Below are 18,670 nucleotides of genomic sequence, written 5' to 3' on the forward strand. Positions count from 1 at the left end.
AAAAAAAAAAAAAAAAAAAAAAAAAGAGGTTTTTTTTTTTTTTTTTTTTTTTTTTTTTTTTTTTTTTAACTTCTCTAATACAGTATTATACTAAGTACTACTTTCCAGATCAGTATATATAGTAACTTAATCCAGTTCAGGCATTTGTGCTACATTTTATTGGAGTGTTTATACAGAGTGCATCCTTGATGAAGTTATTCAAATTTGTAGTAATGTGCACTACTGTAGTCTTGGGAAAATGATTCTTTATAAGGTGAACTATAATGTCTAAATGTCCATTAAATAGTTTTGAGATTTGATAGAAACAGTGGATGAAGTGAGTCCAGAGGCTATAAGGAAAGCAGATTGATGGATGAAGCTTATAAAAACTTCTTTCAAGTTTCAAATGTGGTTGGTTGTGAATCTATGCTATATAGCTAACATGTTTATGACACAATCATTAATTGGGATTTTAAAATAAACATGCCATTCTGTTTTAGAAGGAGAATCTATTTGTAGTCAGTAGATGTTAAATTTCTTCTATGTGATTCAGGTGAAGGGATTCGTCACTAAAATGGAAGAGTGCATGGGTGCTTGTGATTGCGTTATAACTAAGGTAATGTAATGTGTTTGCCGTTATGTTACTTCTTATCACCTTAAACAAAATGGCAATATAAGAGTTTTACGGTCTTCTACAGGCTGGTCCTGGGACTATCGCTGAAGCCATGATTCGAGGACTCCCTATAATTTTAAACGACTACATTGCCGGACAGGTGGTTGCTCAATGCACTTTTATTTTACCATGTTCTGAAACTGATCTCTTAAAATTTGCGTAACAAACAATACTCTTTAAATTGTGCACAGTGACAAGGGATTATTCTTTTGTATATCATAGTTGCAGAAATCAGCATGCTTTGAGCCTGTTATTCTGTACCTCAAATCAATGTTGCCTCGTTTTATGCAGGAAGCGGGAAATGTGCCGTATGTTGTGAACAACGGTTGCGGGAAATTCTCAAAAGTACCAAAAGAGATTGCCAACATAGTCGCCCAGTGGTTTGGTTCTAGAAGACATGAACTGGAAGCCATGTCTCGTAATTGTCTTAGGATGGCCAGGCCAGAAGCTGTATTTAAGATTGTCCGAGATATGGATGAGCTTCTCACTGAAAGAAGTTTTGTGCCCGAGTATTGCCCGGCTTAATTTATCAAACACTTTTTGGTCGGATCGGGTAATAACTTTAGATAGAATATTATAGATTTGATTCCTGACCCGATGTATTGTCTTAAAAGCATAAAAACTCAATGGTAATTAAAAGTGTTGTGATTTTGAACATTGTTATGTCATGTGAATTGGTTGCCAAGGCCTAGAGAGATTTGAAATTGGAACTTTACAGGATGAGTAGATGGACAATAAAACAGGAACATCAACTTCTACTACCTAAATCACTTATTCACTACAGCTTTAATATATATAGTATAAACATAATTAATTTTGTGGTACACAGGTCGGGTTGGCATCCACTAGTCCAAAGTTACACCTCCCAATCATACCCTCTGAGGCGTGTGGGCCCATGCCTATTTCCAGGACCAACAGAATCACTTTCAAAACCTCATATTTATTTATTTATTACTTTGTTTTTCTATTTCTTGTTGAATAGTTTTTTTTTGTTGAATAGTTTGTGCGCGTACCCAATTTGTTGTGCCGCGGTATCACTTTTTGCGCCACCCAAGACCCAACAAACCATTTCCTTGCAGCGGTGAGCTGTATAATGCGGTTCAATTTCTATCAAAATATGTATGAAATTTGTCTTCTTGTTTTGCGCTTTCACGGTTGATATATTTCTTTCCCACCAAGTCTTCAAAATAAAAGCACATCATCAAAGAGGTTATTTAAAAATAGCTTATAATTCAATTTTTACTTTATTTAAATAATTTCAACTGTTTGATTTAATGAAATAGCTAAAGTATGCATTTGGTAAATATTTTTTTTTTACTTAGCTTATTGCATTTTTATTTATAATTTACCATTAACCATTTTTGTTTATTGTGATGCCTATGCATATTTATTTCTTGTTCAAATTTATATTTTTAATGTTGAATTCTTATTATTATTATTAAAAACAAAAATGATTGTTAAAATAATAATAATAACAACAACATGATAAAAATAATAATAACAATAACTTATTTTAAAATTTGTATCTAAAATTAAAAATATTTGAGATATAATTCAATAAATAAAATAATAAATTAATGTCCTTAAAATCATTTTATATATTATTCATATAAAATAATACTCCCCCCGCCCTATTTTGTTTTGTCTTGTTCGGTTAATGAGGTTTGACTGAAGTTATTTTTAATTTAATTTTTCATAAATTAAATTTGTATTAATATATAAAATTTATATATTTAGAAAATACATTAAAAATATTATTAAACACAAAAAATCAGCAAAATAACTTGTAGTTCAATGATATCTATGTGGCTCTCTCAAATGGAAGATCGCATATTCAAACAGAAAGAGTAAGTAATTTCAATTAATCTAAGGGTGTGTTTGGTTGACATGTTTAGCTATCAGAAATGCGTATTAAAGTTATTACTATTGTTTGGTTGATAGAATTTTTAGAACACTACTATGAGTTTTGATTACCTCAATTGAAAAATTCATTCCCTAATAAAATAATGGTTTCATTCCATTATTCCTCCTAGCCGCTTCCCATAACTGTTTAGATTTTTTGTTTCTTTTCTTTATATTTTTTGTTCTTACATTTTTAAAATCTTTATTCTCATTATAAGATTATACATATCTAACAGCAATATTGATAATCATTCCTATTCCATCCTTCTACCAAACATGTAAAATACTTTTTCACTGAAACTCATTATCATTACCAGGTATTTGATACCTACTCTGATTACGATTCCCATTTGCAAACCAAACACAGTCTAAATAAATACTCCATATAAGTAACATACAATTAGCTAATAACTGATTGTGAAATTCCCGAAAATATCCAAATTTCTTACAGAAAAAGGGCAAAAGGCCGCTTCTTTCATTGCGACGCCAAGCTGGCACCAGCTTTAGGTCTTTCCAATTCTTCCAGTTGTCGCTCACAACTTCCATAAAACATTAAAACAAGACCCTCTTAGCTCCTTTTAGGGTTTGGTGGGGCTGTGCATTTGGGGCTCACAAGCTTTATGCAATTTCTTTCATAGCTAGCCGCTCCTTCTCCCTCTCCCTCTCCGCATACCCACTATATATTTTCCTCCACTTTCCTTCAAACCCCTTCCATTTCCGCACTCGCTAAAATCTCACAAAATTAAACCTGCAATTCTCACCAGTAATGAGGGGGTTTTCAAGAATGCTGGAGCTTCTTGTTATGGTGGCGCTGAGTTGTTCCTTGGCTTCTTCTTACGCTGGCGATTTCTACCAAGATTTTGACATGACTTGGGGTGGCAATGGCACCAAGATTTCCAATGGAGGCCAGCTTCTTTCCTTGTCGCTAGACACCACTTCTGGGTCTGCTTTCCGGTCCAAGAAAGATTTCCTTTTTGGCAGAGTTGAGATGGAGATGAAGCTCGTTCCTGGAAATTCTGCCGGCACTGTTACTGCCTTCTATGTACGTATCTATCAAAACCCCACTCAAATCTTTAAGATTAGGATTCTTGAATTAGTTTCATTCAAATGGCTTGGCTTTTTGTGAATTATATTGCAGTTATCTGCTCAAGGACCAACCCACGATGAAATAGATTTTGAGTTCCTAGGAAATGTCACCGGCGAACCTTACGTCCTCCATACCAATGTCATCACTCAAGGCCGAGGCGGCAGAGAACAGCAATTCTACCTATGGTTTGACCCCACCAAGAACTTCCACACCTACACAATCGTTTGGAAGCCCCAACACATCATGTAAGCAAAATCCCAAAAAAAAATCAAATTTTTTGATACCATAAGCTCTTAGAAAGGACCCCGAAGAGTTAAATTAGTCTGGGCTCCCATAGAAGTCGAATTTGTTTCAAGAATCATGCATTTTAAACTTATAGGTTGTTGATTATGTTTTTACAGTTTTTTGGTGGATAAGATGCCCATAAGGGTGTTCAAGAATGATGAAGAAATTGGGGTGCCATTCCCGAAGAATCAGACGATGAAGGTATACTCAAGCATATGGAATGCAGAAGCCTGGGCCACAAGGAGTGGGGAAGAAAAGATTGACTGGTCCTACGCACCGTTTACAGCTCACTGCAGAAACTTCCAGGCCAAAACCTTCCCCACTTCTCACCAGTTCTCTAATGGAGAGTGGGAAAGCCAAGAGCTTGATGACCATGGAAAAAGCAGGCTCAAATGGATTCAGAAAAAGTTTATGGTCTACAATTATTGCACTGACTTCAAACGCTTCCCAATGGGCATTCCTGGGGAGTGTAGAGTACCCATGTTTTAGTTTTTCCACGAAAAAACAATTAAATATTTATGTAAAAAGAAGAATTGGATCTGTAAAACTGGAAATTGAACGTTGGAGAGTTTAATTTGTTTATTTGTTATTTTATTTGTGCTTAAATAGTTTATTGCTGTCAGAGAAGAAGATGATAAAATGAAGGGAATATATTGCCGAATCTGATCCGACATCGCAATTTTTATTTTTTTTAAAAAATTATTTGTGCTTGAATATTTTAGTATCACAAGAATATCATAAAATGGATAATTTATTATTCATGCAGGATCCGATTTTTAAAAAAGGGTGGATCAAGTTGGGGATTGAACCCGACGTGAATCGAACACGCAACCTTCTGATCTGGAGTCAGACGCGCTACCATTGCGCCACGGATCCGTTGTTGTGCTCCTCACGGAGTCATTAATAACAGGCTTAACAGCATTTAGTTTACGGTATATGTGAAATTACGAAAATGTATTATTAATTTATTACTGTGTATTTAAATATGATTATGGAAATATAATACTATTTTTAAATGTACTATAAAATTGATATCATAATATAACAATTAAACTTGAAATATTTAAAAATAGTATTAAAATATTTAAGAAATTTTTTTTTGAAGAGATATTTAAGAAAAATTAAATAATCACATTATATTATTTGAAGTTAGCAACTCCTTATATATATGTGAGAGTTCAAGTGAGAACTTATACTGAAAAAAATTACTTTATAAAAAATTAAATGACAAAAAGTGACAATATTTATAATTAAGAAATGAAAAATATTATCCTTATAAATAAGTGATAAAAATATTGGTTTCTCTTATTTTAATGAGCAAGTTATTATGTTGTATGTACCATACAGCAATGCATATAATAATATACAGAGCGTACGAAGTTTAATACACTTATCGTTTATTTTTACGTGCACGCAAGTTGTACGTACTTGAATTGAACTGAAACACTCGGAGGTCAGAGACTCAGAGTAGGTTGTAAATGACAACTTTGCTACCAAAAACTACTACAAGTTTTATTATTTTGAGTGTGGCTCAAATCCATAACTTTCTATTTAGGAGAGTCACTCCATGACCCTAAACCATAAGATCTTTGGCACAAGTTGTTGTTGTTGTTATTATTATTATTATTATTATTATTATTATTGTGTAAGACGAATCGAATTTATGATAGACGCTTGCTACTTATGATATAATAATAATATTTATTATTATTATTATTATTGTGAAGATGAGCTAGGCCTCGTGGGAAATGAAATTGTGATACTTACATATTTAGTTGTCTACAACTCAACCTGTTTTATGTACAAATATTCGTAAGACGGTCTCATATAAGTTTTTAGTATTATGTTTTGATAAGAAAAACATGTAGTCACTATTTGAATATGCACCGAGAAAAGTCCAATCTTAAGTAACTATGCAAAAGTCTAAAAACCACATATTAAAAATAAATTACACTACAAAAATAAAGAGATAAATTACATTACAAAAAGTGTGTGTGATAGTTAAACAGAGATAGTATATATTGATGGTGGTTCAGCACCTCGTCCCTTAAGTATGAGGTTGGGGGTTCCAGGGCCGGTTTTTTGATTTGCGAGGCCCTGTGCGAGTAACTAAGTGAGGCCCTATCAAAGCATAAATAAACTGCGAATTGAGGAAAATTGCAAAAAGAAAAATGCAAAAAATTTAATTTTGAGCCAATATAATCGCAAATACATATACTAACTATTATGTCAGGACTGGACTAGGGGCCCCCAAAATTTTGGGGCCCTGTGCGGTTGCACATCTTGCACGCCCTAAAATCCGGCCCTGGGGGGTTCGATCCCCACCCAAGTGAATGGAGCAAACTATTTGACCAGTCCACTTAATGTGCTGACTGTTGGGACGGATGATACCTTGGGAAAAACCCAACAAAAAAAAAAAAAGATAGTATATATTCACGATAAAGTTGATTAATGTTAGTTGGAGCTGAGCAAGACTTTGGATCACGAAATTCATTCATCCATACATATATAAATGGTACGTCGATTAAATTAAGATTGTTGTTAGCCCCACCGAAGCATGAACCAATAATGTTGTATCACGCCTTCGCAAAGTATATAAATACTTAATTAAGAAAAATATTATATTATTATGATTATTATGCACATTAAACTAATAGAGAATCAATACCCTACCATGTCGAGGTTCGGTCATGTGATCTTTCCTCAAGAAAAGTCACAAATATGTCATATGAGTACAATGTGCTTAGCTAAACTACTAATAACTGATAATAATGTTTGTGATTTATAAAAAGAAAGAGTTCATTTCACTTTTAATTTATGGATTATATTGGTATTTTTAGTCTTGATCATTAATTTTAATTTAATTTACTTCTAAAAATGATTCACTTTCAAAGAGATTTAGTATTAAAAATTTTAAAAGATCATACAAAAAAAAGGAGATAAAAGTAAAGAGAAAATCAAGATATGAGATTGATCTTTATACATTAGTACAGTGCTTAAAGCAATTAAAGAGACAATCACGTTGATCATGAATTCATGATTGAGGTTGCATAATTACTAATTAGTGACATTTGTTGAGAAACAAACACTTTTATCCCAATACTTACAAAATTATACAATAGCATTATACTTTTGAATGAATAAATGAATTGCACCATAATTCCAATAACCTCGATCACCATTGTTGGGGTAAAAAAAACACAAGTCAAGTCAATTTTTGTTCAAAAAACAATTAAGCACTTTTGTGATTGTCAAATTTTGACCCCACAAATTAGAAGAGCTATCCGGCGCAAATCATGCATTTTGATGTGGATGAGAGATCTGGTGATGATGACCAGATCAGAGGCTAAACAGATACTATACATACAGACGTGAAAATGATCGAAATGATGGGGTCGATTACAGCATCATATACATGCATGCATGCATGATTTAATGATGGGATCCAAATTCTTGGTACTGCCTGCACATGACATGCATATCGAATTGAAGGAAAGACAAGATAATAACATTATTAGCTACGATGCATGTGCGACTGTACAAATGGGCCGCCAACTCCACCTCATTTCTCCGAGTCAAGACAATCTGCTCTGCTACGATTATGTCCATTCAATTATATGGCGATATAGTAATGTCCACACTTCGATTCTCATTTTAGAATTGACTAAATCATAACCAAATCTTGTATAACGGTACCACATTCAGTTTTGGAATCCACAATTTCGGTTTGAAGTGATTTTTTTTTTTATTTTCTTTATTTTTAAAATTGTCTAAATTCAACAATTAATTTTTTATTTTTTTAAAGAAAAATTTTTATTCTAAAATGTTTTTCATTCTTCAAAGTTAAACTATATTAAAAAAATTTGTTAAAGTTAAACTTTAAGATGTCATTTAAAATTTAAATTTTAACCAAATTATATATATATTGACCATATTCAAATGAGTAGTGTATGTAATTATGTATCTTAAACTGCACAGGTGTGGCAGTCACTATTTTTATAATTTGTTTAATTTACTTGTTGGTATTAAAAATTTTACATTAAATTAAATTATTCTATACTAAACATTTGACAATTCGGTGGGAGCATGACACATTTGACTTGAACACTTTGAAGCTAAGAGTCCAACCTTTGCTACCAATTATGTTAATATATACATTTTTATTTTGTGCTCGTGCTGGTTTAATTTGAAAGAAGAAGCAAAACTTTGGTTCTCCCTCTAAGTCTCTAGAATGTTTATCCACCCAGTTTCAAATGAATTGACTGACAGCCTATAATAAATGCAACACGTAGTCTACTGTGGTCAAAGAAGAAGGCTTGGTTTTCTTAGACACAAGTTTTTTTTTGAAAACAGGAGTTTTAAACATCTGTTTAATAGTTAAACAGTTCAACTACAACATTTGACAAGGTGTCATGCCAATTACGAATTACTGTGAATCACTATATATATATATATATATATATGTCAAGACTTTGTGGTCTAGTGACACCTTGTTGCACTCTTATATGGAAAAGGTGAATTTGAACTCCGGTGAAGGTGATAATGACTCTTTGTGTTTCAATAAGTTGAAACAGAGTTAGTAGTATTCAAATAAATATATACTGTATTAAAATTTCTTTAGTAAAATTTATTTTTAATATAATGTAAATTCACTTTTAGTATGCTGCATTAAAATAAAATTATTTAGTATAATAAAAATAAATATTTATCAATGATCAATCTTATAAACTTATAACATGAAATATGATCCAAAGTATAGTTCGCTGTCAACTAGTCCAATGAAATAAAGATCCGTACCAAAATTGCTTTCTGATTCATTGGTCAACCATTTGTAGTTTGGCCCACCAAAGTAGGCCTTCCCGGAGCATGGGCCCAATATACACTAGCCTTTTTTTTTTTTTTTTTTTTTTTTTTTTTNTTTTTTTTTTTTTTTTTTTTTTTTTTTGTTTGAGGGAAATACACTAGCCTAATTAAGAGAAATTTTATTTATTTTCGAAAATACAGGAAAAACGACGATTTTAGTCCACCAATTATATTCATGTTGTAGATTTTTTTCACAAATTATTATCATACACATATTTTTCTCTTTAGTTATATGTAAAGTGACAATTTATGCATTTTAAAATTTCAAATTATTGAAGAACACCTTAGTCATATATAGACACATTTTTTTACACTGGACTATAGTTAAAAATTCAAAATTGATTTGATTTCTAAGTTTACTAAATATAACTTGTTTAAATAAATATTACGAATTTAATTACGTTGTTGTTTTCATGTCAATAAGTTGGGGTGAGTCTTCAATCAATAAGCACTTTCAATTCATATGTGATTTTCATTTTCTTTAAAAAATAAAAATTAAAAATTAAAAAAAAAAAGAGTAATGATTCTACCACAATCGAATTTTTAATATTTCATTTGCAACAAGACATCACAAAAAAAAAAACTAAACATATTAAATTATGAATAGATATTAAAAAAAGTCATAAAATAATTTGTTCACATAAATAAATTTTAATATGAAAAACTAATATGAATATACATATTATAATTCACAAATTGTTGGTCTATGCCAATAGGAAGACCATACATTAAAAAAAACACACACACAATTCCATTATTTATAAATTAGAATCTATGTTGATGGCTTTTTTAGTGTTTCCCATCACATCAATGACAAATATCTATTAATTTGTAAAGATTGTTTAAATTGACCTTAATATATACTCCGTAATAAAGCAAATTGTCATTTTGGTCCACTGACTATAGGGTTCCTGTTAATTGCAGTCCACGACTTTCAAAACTGTTAATTACATACCATGACTATTCAATTTTTATCAATTTTGGTCGCTCCGGCCAAATTGCCAGCCAAATGTCGCCGGAAGTTAAAATAATGACGATATTTTAGTCATTTCACTCATATTTCTTCTTCTCCGGAGAACTCTTCTTCTTCTCCGGCGAATTCTTCTTCTTTTTCGGCCAAACGATACAAATCTTTTTTCTTCTCGTAGTATTTTAGGCCGGCGTAATTGAAAACTTGGAGCGATAAGATTAAGAAAGCTATTGGCCATTGAAAACTTGCAGAATTGTTTTACCCATATCCCACTCCACATCAGAAGATGAAGTTGGGCTTTCTAGGCAAGGCTATACACTGCCTATTTTGCTTCTTTATAACCACGTTCCCATACAACATAAGGGAAGTCACTGCAATCTTGGGTGCAGCAACGGAGATTCGGAAAAGTTGGAGAAATGTAAACAAAATGCGCCGCCATTGTTTCTTCCCTCGGAAGCTCTCCTCGTCTCGTTCGAAAACAAAACCTTGAAGGCGTGAAAGCTTCTCCTCGATCTCGCTTTGGTCCTCCTCCGAAGTCGAAGAAATGCAAACAGAATGCGCCTAGGTTTGTGTCGTTTGACGAAGAAGAAGAAGAGTTCGCCGGAGAAGAAGAAATAGGAGTGAAATGACTAAAATATCCTCATTATTTTAACTCCCGGCGACATTTGGCCGGCAATTTGGCCGGAGTGACCAAAATTGATAAAAATTGAATAGTAATGGTATGCAATTAACAGTTTTGAAAGTCGTGCACTGCAATTAACAGGACCCCTATAGTCAGTGGACCAAAATGACAATTTGCTCCTCCGTAATAATACACTAATACCATATACGTTTTAAATAAATCATAATTTTGTAAATTTGGATTGTTGGGACAAATATAAGCAGACAAACATGAAATGATATATAGTCACGATAATGACCAACATTCATCAAAGGTAGAGATAAACAAATAAAAAAAAATTAAGAATCTTGGCGTTTGTATCCCTCATTTTATGTAGTTTGCCTTCTTTTTCTTTCTTTTTTTCTTTTCTTTTCTTTTTTTTGACTTTTTCATGGGCAGGTTTAATAGTAGAGAGTGACATGCCATTTCTTATTTTATTCTTAATGCTTCATTGCTTTGTATAATATTTGTTAAGAAAAAAAATGTCATTTTAGTTTTTTTTTTTTAAATATTACTACTCTTTTACAATGTAGTATCTGTATATATATATATATATATATATATACTAGTTTCATACGCGCATTGCGCGAATGGGTTAATGCCCAATGTTTATATTTAAGTAAATATTTAAAAGTATATCAATGCAAGATTATATATGAGAAGTTTATACATGAATAATTGAATGTCAAATTGTTTTATTTAAATATCTAACTCAAAGTATATGAATCCAATGTCAAATTGTTTTATTTAAATATCTAACTCAAAGTATATGAATCCAAGATAATATAGAAAATTCATTATAATTATTACTAAAATAAATGTTTGCAACCTTGTAAAATCAATAGTCTAAATATTTGGTCTAAAAATGATAGTCTAAATAAATACTACTTTTAATTTGAAATTTTCTAAGTGTTCTTAATTATCTTTCGAGTAACATTGTCATTGTCTTCATCTTTACTATTTGTTCTCCTCCTTTTTGTTGGTAGTGTGTTATTTGCAATTCGGTTATTGTTGGTAGCATAGATGACAACGTCATGCAATGATATTATGATATAGGAGCTATGGACTTTCCTTTAGGTGTTCTGCTTGGGGTTCATTTGGTTCAACCATTATTGTTGAATGTGTTATTGTGGATAAAGAAATCCCTAGTTTAAGAAAAAAGATTAAATAAATTAATAAAAATTTGAAATTTTAAAATATTATGTGTTCCAAAAGATATTAAAAGGTAGTTTCTCGCTTCAATTTGCTGGGTAATGGGTTATTTGAGTATTTTCATTGTCAACAAATCCCCCAAGTAGTTAATATAATTTGTTTCAAACTATTCTTTTTTATTTTTTTCATGGTATTAAAGAAATACATATGTATAATTTTTTGGTGTAACTACTAATTTATTTAATTCAATAAGAGTAAAATAAAGTGATTCCACTTCAATTTGTTGGGTTATTATTTGAGTACTCTCTTCGTCAACCAATCCCGAAGTAATTAATATAATTAGCTTCAAATTATTTTAAATTTTTTTTCATAGTATTAATAAAATACTTGGTAACTAAATATATAACATTATTTTGTACTATAACTTTGATATTTAATTACAAGATATTGTAAAAATAAGATAATAGACAATTTAATGAATATCAATAGATAAATTTGAATCTAAAGAATATTTGCATGAGAGAAAATAAAGACAATATAACTAATGAAATTATTTTTTTTATTTAATTTAATTTTTTGATAATGAATAATTTTTTCAAATAAAGGTATTGTAGACACATAATTCTAAATTAAAGAAATACATATGTATCATTTTTTGTTGTAGCTACTAATTTATTTAATTTAATAAGAGTAAAATAGAGTGAGAAACTTAATTATGTCAAATTTGATTGAGATAAGGTTCGAACCTAAGACCTTTCTTATAGAAATTAATGGGTAAGTTAAAAGTTAACGGAATGTTAACAGAGAAGAGAATATTTAACGGAAAACTTAACGGATAATCATAAAAGTAAGGTTAAATTAGGTAATCTCTATTAATAATATTAATATGAATTATCTTAACCATCTATTTGATTAAATAATTCATCTGAACCATCCATTTGATTAAATAATTTGACCGCCATTTTTTCTACCCATTTTAGGCCTAACTCTCTTTGGCTCTTATTAGTATAGTAGATNTATTAATATGAATTATCTTAACCATCTATTTGATTAAATAATTCATCTGAACCATCCATTTGATTAAATAATTTGACCGCCATTTTTTCTACCCATTTTAGGTCTAACTCTCTTTGGCTCTTATTAGTATAGTAGATTATCAACATGTGACCTCTTATTTGGGAGGATCACAGTTATGCCGCTTTACCACAAGGTCTTTAGCAATAAAAAAAAATTCAATAAGTAAGTAATATGAACCATTCATTTCAACAAACAATTACACCAACATCTTTTAGTTCTCGTTAGGAGCCTAATTTGATTAGCTTATATATATATATATATATATATATATATATATATATATATATATATATATATATATATATATATANATATATTGCTATCCGACCAATGGAAATAGCCCGATTAAAATAGCAATTAAGGTAACAATTACGCATTAAAGAAAGCCCATGAATGGTAATCATGATATTATGAAAAGCTAAGGCTGGTCCTCAACTCAGCCAATTCCTCATTTTCTAATCTATGTGACAAGAGAGGAATTTTTTTTATTTAATACCAAATGTGTTGTGTTTTCAAAAAAAAAATAAAATCAAATGTGTTGCAAGAGGAGAGAGAAATTGCTAAATTAGCAGGAGGAAATAGAATGAGAAAGAGTTGTAAAAGCATGCCAAAAACTGACAAAGGTTGTCGTTTGGTAGCCTTTTTGTACTTTTTTTTTTTAATTTCTTATTATTTATTTATTATATTATTTAGTATTATATTTATAATATAATATGAAAGTAAGACCACTTTTGAAAGTGAAAGAATATTGTAGGAATGTATAACAAATACTAGAGAATTTGTAAATTTAATGATGTAAAAGTGAGACTCATTTTAAAAAAGTGAAAAGGGATTTACATGGATAAGGACAACGTAATAAGTTACCCAGAATTACTCTTCATCCCTCTAATAATGCCGTCACACCAATCAAGGCAATCTTCCCAACTAATCATGCCTACTCTAAATATTGAATTATCATAAGGATATCATATTACCATGTATACAACTTCTTGATTTAACATTATCTTGATCATCTTCATCTACATCAAATCGAAGTACCGAACATCATGCTTGATCGTCATCATCTATCTAAAAGTTCATAAAAACAAAAAATTCGAGAGCTCTTTATACAAAATATACATGTATAAAATTTCTTAAAACATAGCGAATTTTATTTGGTATTGTCAAAAAAGCTCATAATTTTCTCCTTACTATTTTCACGTAAAAAAGTCCCTACTTCCCTTTATTTTTTGCAATTATTTACATTCTAATAATATTTTCAAAAATATTTTGAACTAATGTACCCTTACAAACCAATCATTATAGTTTTAATATTATTAGATTCAAATTTTCATACATTGCACATAAACCATTATTTTTTTTTGGTAAATTTACAGGGTCTGTCTCTCCGTCCACCCACGTTCGCTCCGGGAGGCACGGGAGCTGGCCCAAGGGAAATCGTCACTTGCTCGCAAAATTGCTCCCCACAAAGAGAGCTCACTTGTCACTTGAGCTACCCCACTGGGTTCACATAAACCATTATTTGGTGTCTAGATATGTACAAGAGAGAAAGCTCTGGAATGATTTATTAATAATAATCGATTACAATATCATCATATATATAATTAAACCCCCCAAAAAAATTAGGAATACATGTTTTTGTAGCAGGAGTAAGCCGGTCATGCATGACCACATCCTATAATAATCCTATATAGTGGCACAGCAAAATATACACAGACGTGAAAATGAAAGGCGGCTGGTTTACACTCATTTTCCTGGAAAAACATAATTATAACTGAAACAAACATAATATATATAGACAATTACTGCATGAAACTTTGCGGCACTCTTTGTCTCCGAGTCGAGACAAACCTGTTGCAACTAGCCATTCGTCATCTCATACGTCACTTCCTCCGATTTTGTTTATGTGGGGCACGCCTCTTAACTCCCACATTACTACATTTAATTCGTTAATTTTGACTTTTATTGTGCATTATCCAGATTGCTTTACGAGTAAATATCAAATTTGTGTTTATGACCTAGAATTCCACAAAGACAACTAAGTACATCATTTATAAATAAAAGAATAAAAAAATTGAGGTGTCAACTAGAAAAGAAAGGAGGGAAACAGAAGAGAAAAAGAGGAAAAAAATAAACGACATTTATAAATAAAAGAATAAAAAGTAGGCAAAAACGTGCTAGCGGGCTCATGCGCTGCACACGCCCGACTAGGCATTAGTGTGCATAGCCTTACACTCTCTCAAAATTTTTCTCTTTCATAATGGGACGTACAAAAAATTCAATTTGCAAGGAAGCTTGGATCTTCTCTCTCCTCCATGTAGTCAATTGTTTTCTCAAAAACTGTGAAAGATCTACTAATGTAGATGCTCTAATAGTGTAGGTGTAACTTAATTGGGTTCTAAATGACATATTAAAAGATACATTAAATTTACATCCAATAATGTAATGGGTTTTTTGTAAGCACTAGACAGCGATATTTTACTAAATTGGTACCTTCACAAATTTTGTCGGGAATGTGGGGCTGAGGACGAATACAATAAGTTCAGGTTCATCCTCTGCAATTATTACTCACTTCTCATATGTGTATATATATATATATATATCCTCTCATGCAAAATCAAGATGCACACAAACACAATCCTAACTCTCCAAAAAACCTAAAAATCTCTAATTCCCTTGTGGGACATATATCTTCCCCCATCTGGTTCTTTCTTGGTTGGCGTGGCAATGGTGCAGCCTCATATTCTTCTGGTTACCTTCCCGGCGCAAGGCCACATCAACCCATCTCTCCAGTTCGCCAAGCGCCTCGTCCGCTTGGGGATACAGGTCACCTTCGCCACCTCCGTCTACGCGCACCGCCTCATGTCCAAGCCCAACGCCGCCGTTCCCGACGGCTTGAACTTCGCCGCTTTCTCCGACGGCTACGACGAGGGATTCAAACAAAATCACGATATCATGCACTACATGTCGGAGATCAGAACCCGCGGCTCCTCGTCGCTGAAAGACATAATTTCCGATAATGAAGCTCAAGGACGCCCCTTCACGGCCGTGGTTCGTACTATTCTGCTCCCCTGGGTTTCTGAGGTGGCGCGTGATGCCAACCTCCCGTCCGCCCTGCTCTGGATTCAACCCGCGGCTGTTTTGGATATTTACTATTACTACTTCCATGGATACGAGGATGAATTTAAGAACGCCGCTACCGATCCGAACTGCCCGGTTCAACTACCCGGGCTTCCTCCCCTGCTCAGCGGCGATCTCCCGTCGTTTCTTCTCCCCTCCGGCTCGGCTGGAGAATACAGTTTTGCCATGCCGACCTTCAAAGAGGAGATAGAGAAATTAGATCTTCAAACGAATCCAACTATTTTGGTTAACACTTTCGACGCTTTGGAGACGGAGGGACTGAAATCTATAAGTAGTTACAATTTATTGGGAGTTGGACCGTTAATCCCCTCCGCTTTCCTGGACGGAAAAGACCCCTCCGACACCGCCTTCGGCGGCGATCTTTTCAAGAAATCAAAGGACGACGGCTCCATCAACGAGTGGCTGAGCTCGCAGCCGGAGTCCTCCGTGGTCTACATTTCATTCGGAAGCCTCCTCAACCCTTCCAAAACCCAAAAGGAAGAGATCGCAAGAGGTCTGCTAGAGATCAAACGCCCATTCCTCTGGGTCATAAGAGACAAACAAGAAAAAGAAAAATCAGACCACGAAGAAGAAGAGGACGACAAATTGAGCTGCATGGAGGAGTTGGAAAAGCAAGGATTAATAGTCCCATGGTGTTCCCAAATCGAGGTCCTGAAACACCCCTCTCTCGGCTGCTTCGTCACGCACTGCGGATGGAACTCGACTCTCGAGAGCATATGCTCGGGAACGCCCGTCGTGGCGTTCCCTCACTGGACGGACCAAGGGACTAACGCCAAGCTGATTCAAGATGTGTGGAAGACCGGCGTGCGGGTGACGCAGGGCGAAGACGGCGTCGTTGGGAGCGAGGAAATAAAGCGGTGTATTGAGACGGTGATGGACGGCGGAGACAAAGGGGAGGAACTCAGAAGAAATGCAAAGAAATGGAGAGATTTGGCCATGGAAGCCAACAGGGAAGGTGGATCTTCAGATACGAATCTCAAATCATTCGCTGGAAACGTAAGAAATCATTAGTACTACGTACGTAACGACTCAATGAATCATCACGATATAAATGACAAAATTGTCTTCAATAACTTTCCAATAGAAGGTTGACGTGATGATAAAGTCCATTTTAATTTGATTTGGTAGTCAAAGTGTTAAACCCCGTAGTTACGTTGATGTAATTAAAGTTTATCGTTAAGATTTAATTTATGAAAATTGTCGTAGCAAAAAAGAAAATTAAAAAATATGAATAAAATGTGAGTTCTTGGAATTGAAACGCCTATTACACTCCACCATGTTTTGATTGGTTGGTTTTTATTACTCCGTATGTTACATCATGAAACATTATATGTTTTGATTGGTTGGTTTTTTTTTTTTTTTATGTTAAATCATACATATTATATATTTATTTCTAGAAGCTGGCCTGAACCTAATAATCCACTATTACTGATGTATAACTTGTTCTTGGTGTCGATGCATAAAAGTGACATATTAAGAGCATCCTTATCAATGGAGATATTTCACGGTATTTTACGAGTTTTTGTAAGTGTGATTACGAAAGAGAAAGTGATAGGGATAAAAAAAATAATAAAAATAATCTGAAATTAAATAAAAAAAATAAAAATGCAGCTTTGTCAGGCGCACCCGAGTGGGCGCTGCTGTGCGCGTTGAAGCTCCAATCTTAAATGTGTCAGCCCATGAACCCTCTCTTACAAATGCTCCCCAACCCTCTCTCTCCAACTATCTCTCTCCTCCATGTAAGATATAGATCTGACATAATTCATGCATTCTCCATTGATGGGGTTGCTCTAATGTGTTTAATAAATTGCTACTTTTAAACATTCAACAAGCTTAATTGACATTTCATATAAAATTCAATGGACTATTTGCTCTTTTTTTTTCCTAATAAAATTTTAATTAAAAACTTGTACTAATTAAGCTAGATCTTGACATCGGGAGTTACTATTGAAATAATAAAAATTTACTTCCATTTTTCAAGTCTCACACTCACGCATGAGTGCATCAACACGAACACACACATATATGTTTTTATTATTTTGATTATGATTTCTATCCACTAAAGACTCTACTTATTTTATTAGAACACATTTCAATTATCAAGTAGTATTTAATTTAGAGTGATTTTCATTTTTGGTCCTACTGTTATTGGGCAATTTCTAATTTTAGTCCACTTTATTAATTTTTGCCACATTGAGACCACTATTATTAAACGTTTGCCACTTTTAGTCCACCGTTAGATTTTCCGTTAAGTGGTCGTTCAAGACAGGGGTTTTTCGGTCTTTTCATGTTAAATTCTAAGTTTTTGCAGTCAAATCAATGGTAGAAACTGCTCCATTTCCATGTTCTGAGACAAATGTAATAAAAAAAAAATTATATGCTCATTTTGCCGCCGCAAGCAAAGTTCTCCAGGTCTTCATCAATTAAAAAGAAAAAAAAATATACCATGAGATCCAATAATGTCTTCTAGAAACAATTGTAAGGAAAAAAGAAATTATGTTGTTCAGCTTAAAGCAATCTAGTTCTGAATCTTCAAAACAGACCCTTTTGCATGTTTATGAAAATCCGAAAAAATGAAAGAAATTGATACTGATATACTTTTTCAAAAAAAGAGCATATGGATTCAAATCCAATGAAATTCTAGTCAATTTTCAACTCTTCCAAAGAGGCTCAAATTGGAATTTGCAGTAATTTTAAATCAGGCACAAACGATCAGCAAATGGGATAAACAATGAGCAAAATTCAGCAACTCTAGCAACAAGCAAAAAGTTCAAATCTCAAAATTCAGCAACTCTAGCAACAAGCAAAAAGTTCAAATCTCAAACTAATAAATTGAAGAAACCCAATCTGAAACAGAACAAAGAAGGCGATCGACTGAAG

The 18,670-nt window shown here is 32.8% G+C and overlaps 3 protein-coding genes and 1 non-coding gene across 4 annotated transcripts in view; 3 read left to right on the forward strand and 1 right to left on the reverse strand.

Moving 5' to 3' along the window:
* Positions 1 to 1,356, forward strand: part of LOC116023241 (probable monogalactosyldiacylglycerol synthase, chloroplastic) — a 5,465-nt gene extending 4,109 nt beyond the window's left edge. The window contains exons 7-9 of the mRNA XM_031264232.1: positions 533 to 595; positions 678 to 752; positions 944 to 1,356. Coding sequence (XP_031120092.1) covers positions 533 to 595; positions 678 to 752; positions 944 to 1,177 — 372 coding nt within the window. The 3' untranslated portion in view covers positions 1,178 to 1,356. The remainder of the gene's footprint in view (positions 1 to 532; positions 596 to 677; positions 753 to 943) is intronic.
* A 1,744-nt stretch (positions 1,357 to 3,100) lies between these two features.
* On the forward strand, positions 3,101 to 4,587 carry LOC116023251 (xyloglucan endotransglucosylase/hydrolase 2-like). Its single transcript, XM_031264242.1, has 3 exons — positions 3,101 to 3,596; positions 3,693 to 3,886; positions 4,043 to 4,587. Exons 1-3 carry the CDS (start codon positions 3,321 to 3,323, stop codon positions 4,413 to 4,415), a joined length of 843 nt encoding a protein of 280 aa, XP_031120102.1. The 5' UTR covers positions 3,101 to 3,320; the 3' UTR covers positions 4,416 to 4,587.
* Positions 4,588 to 4,730: 143 nt separating this feature from the next.
* TRNAW-CCA lies at positions 4,731 to 4,802 on the reverse strand. The gene has a single exon. It is a non-coding gene; the product is annotated as a tRNA-Trp (tRNA).
* Positions 4,803 to 15,253: 10,451 nt separating this feature from the next.
* LOC116030192 (UDP-glycosyltransferase 75C1) lies at positions 15,254 to 17,042 on the forward strand. The gene has a single exon (XM_031272363.1). It carries the CDS (start codon positions 15,377 to 15,379, stop codon positions 16,799 to 16,801), a length of 1,425 nt encoding a protein of 474 aa, XP_031128223.1. The 5' UTR covers positions 15,254 to 15,376; the 3' UTR covers positions 16,802 to 17,042.
* The last annotated feature ends 1,628 nt before the right edge of the window (positions 17,043 to 18,670 follow it).

This window comes from Ipomoea triloba, chromosome 1 (genome assembly GCF_003576645.1).
Source record: "Ipomoea triloba cultivar NCNSP0323 chromosome 1, ASM357664v1".
NCBI lineage: Eukaryota > Viridiplantae > Streptophyta > Magnoliopsida > Solanales > Convolvulaceae > Ipomoea > Ipomoea triloba.

Coding starts and splice junctions, on each gene's coding strand:
- LOC116030192 (XM_031272363.1), top strand. CDS start 15,377: ATGGTGCAGCCTCATATTCTTCTGGTTACCTTCCCGGCGCAAGGCCAC.
- LOC116023251 (XM_031264242.1), top strand. CDS start 3,321: ATGAGGGGGTTTTCAAGAATGCTGGAGCTTCTTGTTATGGTGGCGCTG. Junction 3,597..3,692: donor GCACTGTTACTGCCTTCTAT/GTACGTATCTAT, acceptor ATTATATTGCAG/TTATCTGCTCAAGGACCAAC. Junction 3,887..4,042: donor TGGAAGCCCCAACACATCAT/GTAAGCAAAATC, acceptor ATGTTTTTACAG/TTTTTTGGTGGATAAGATGC.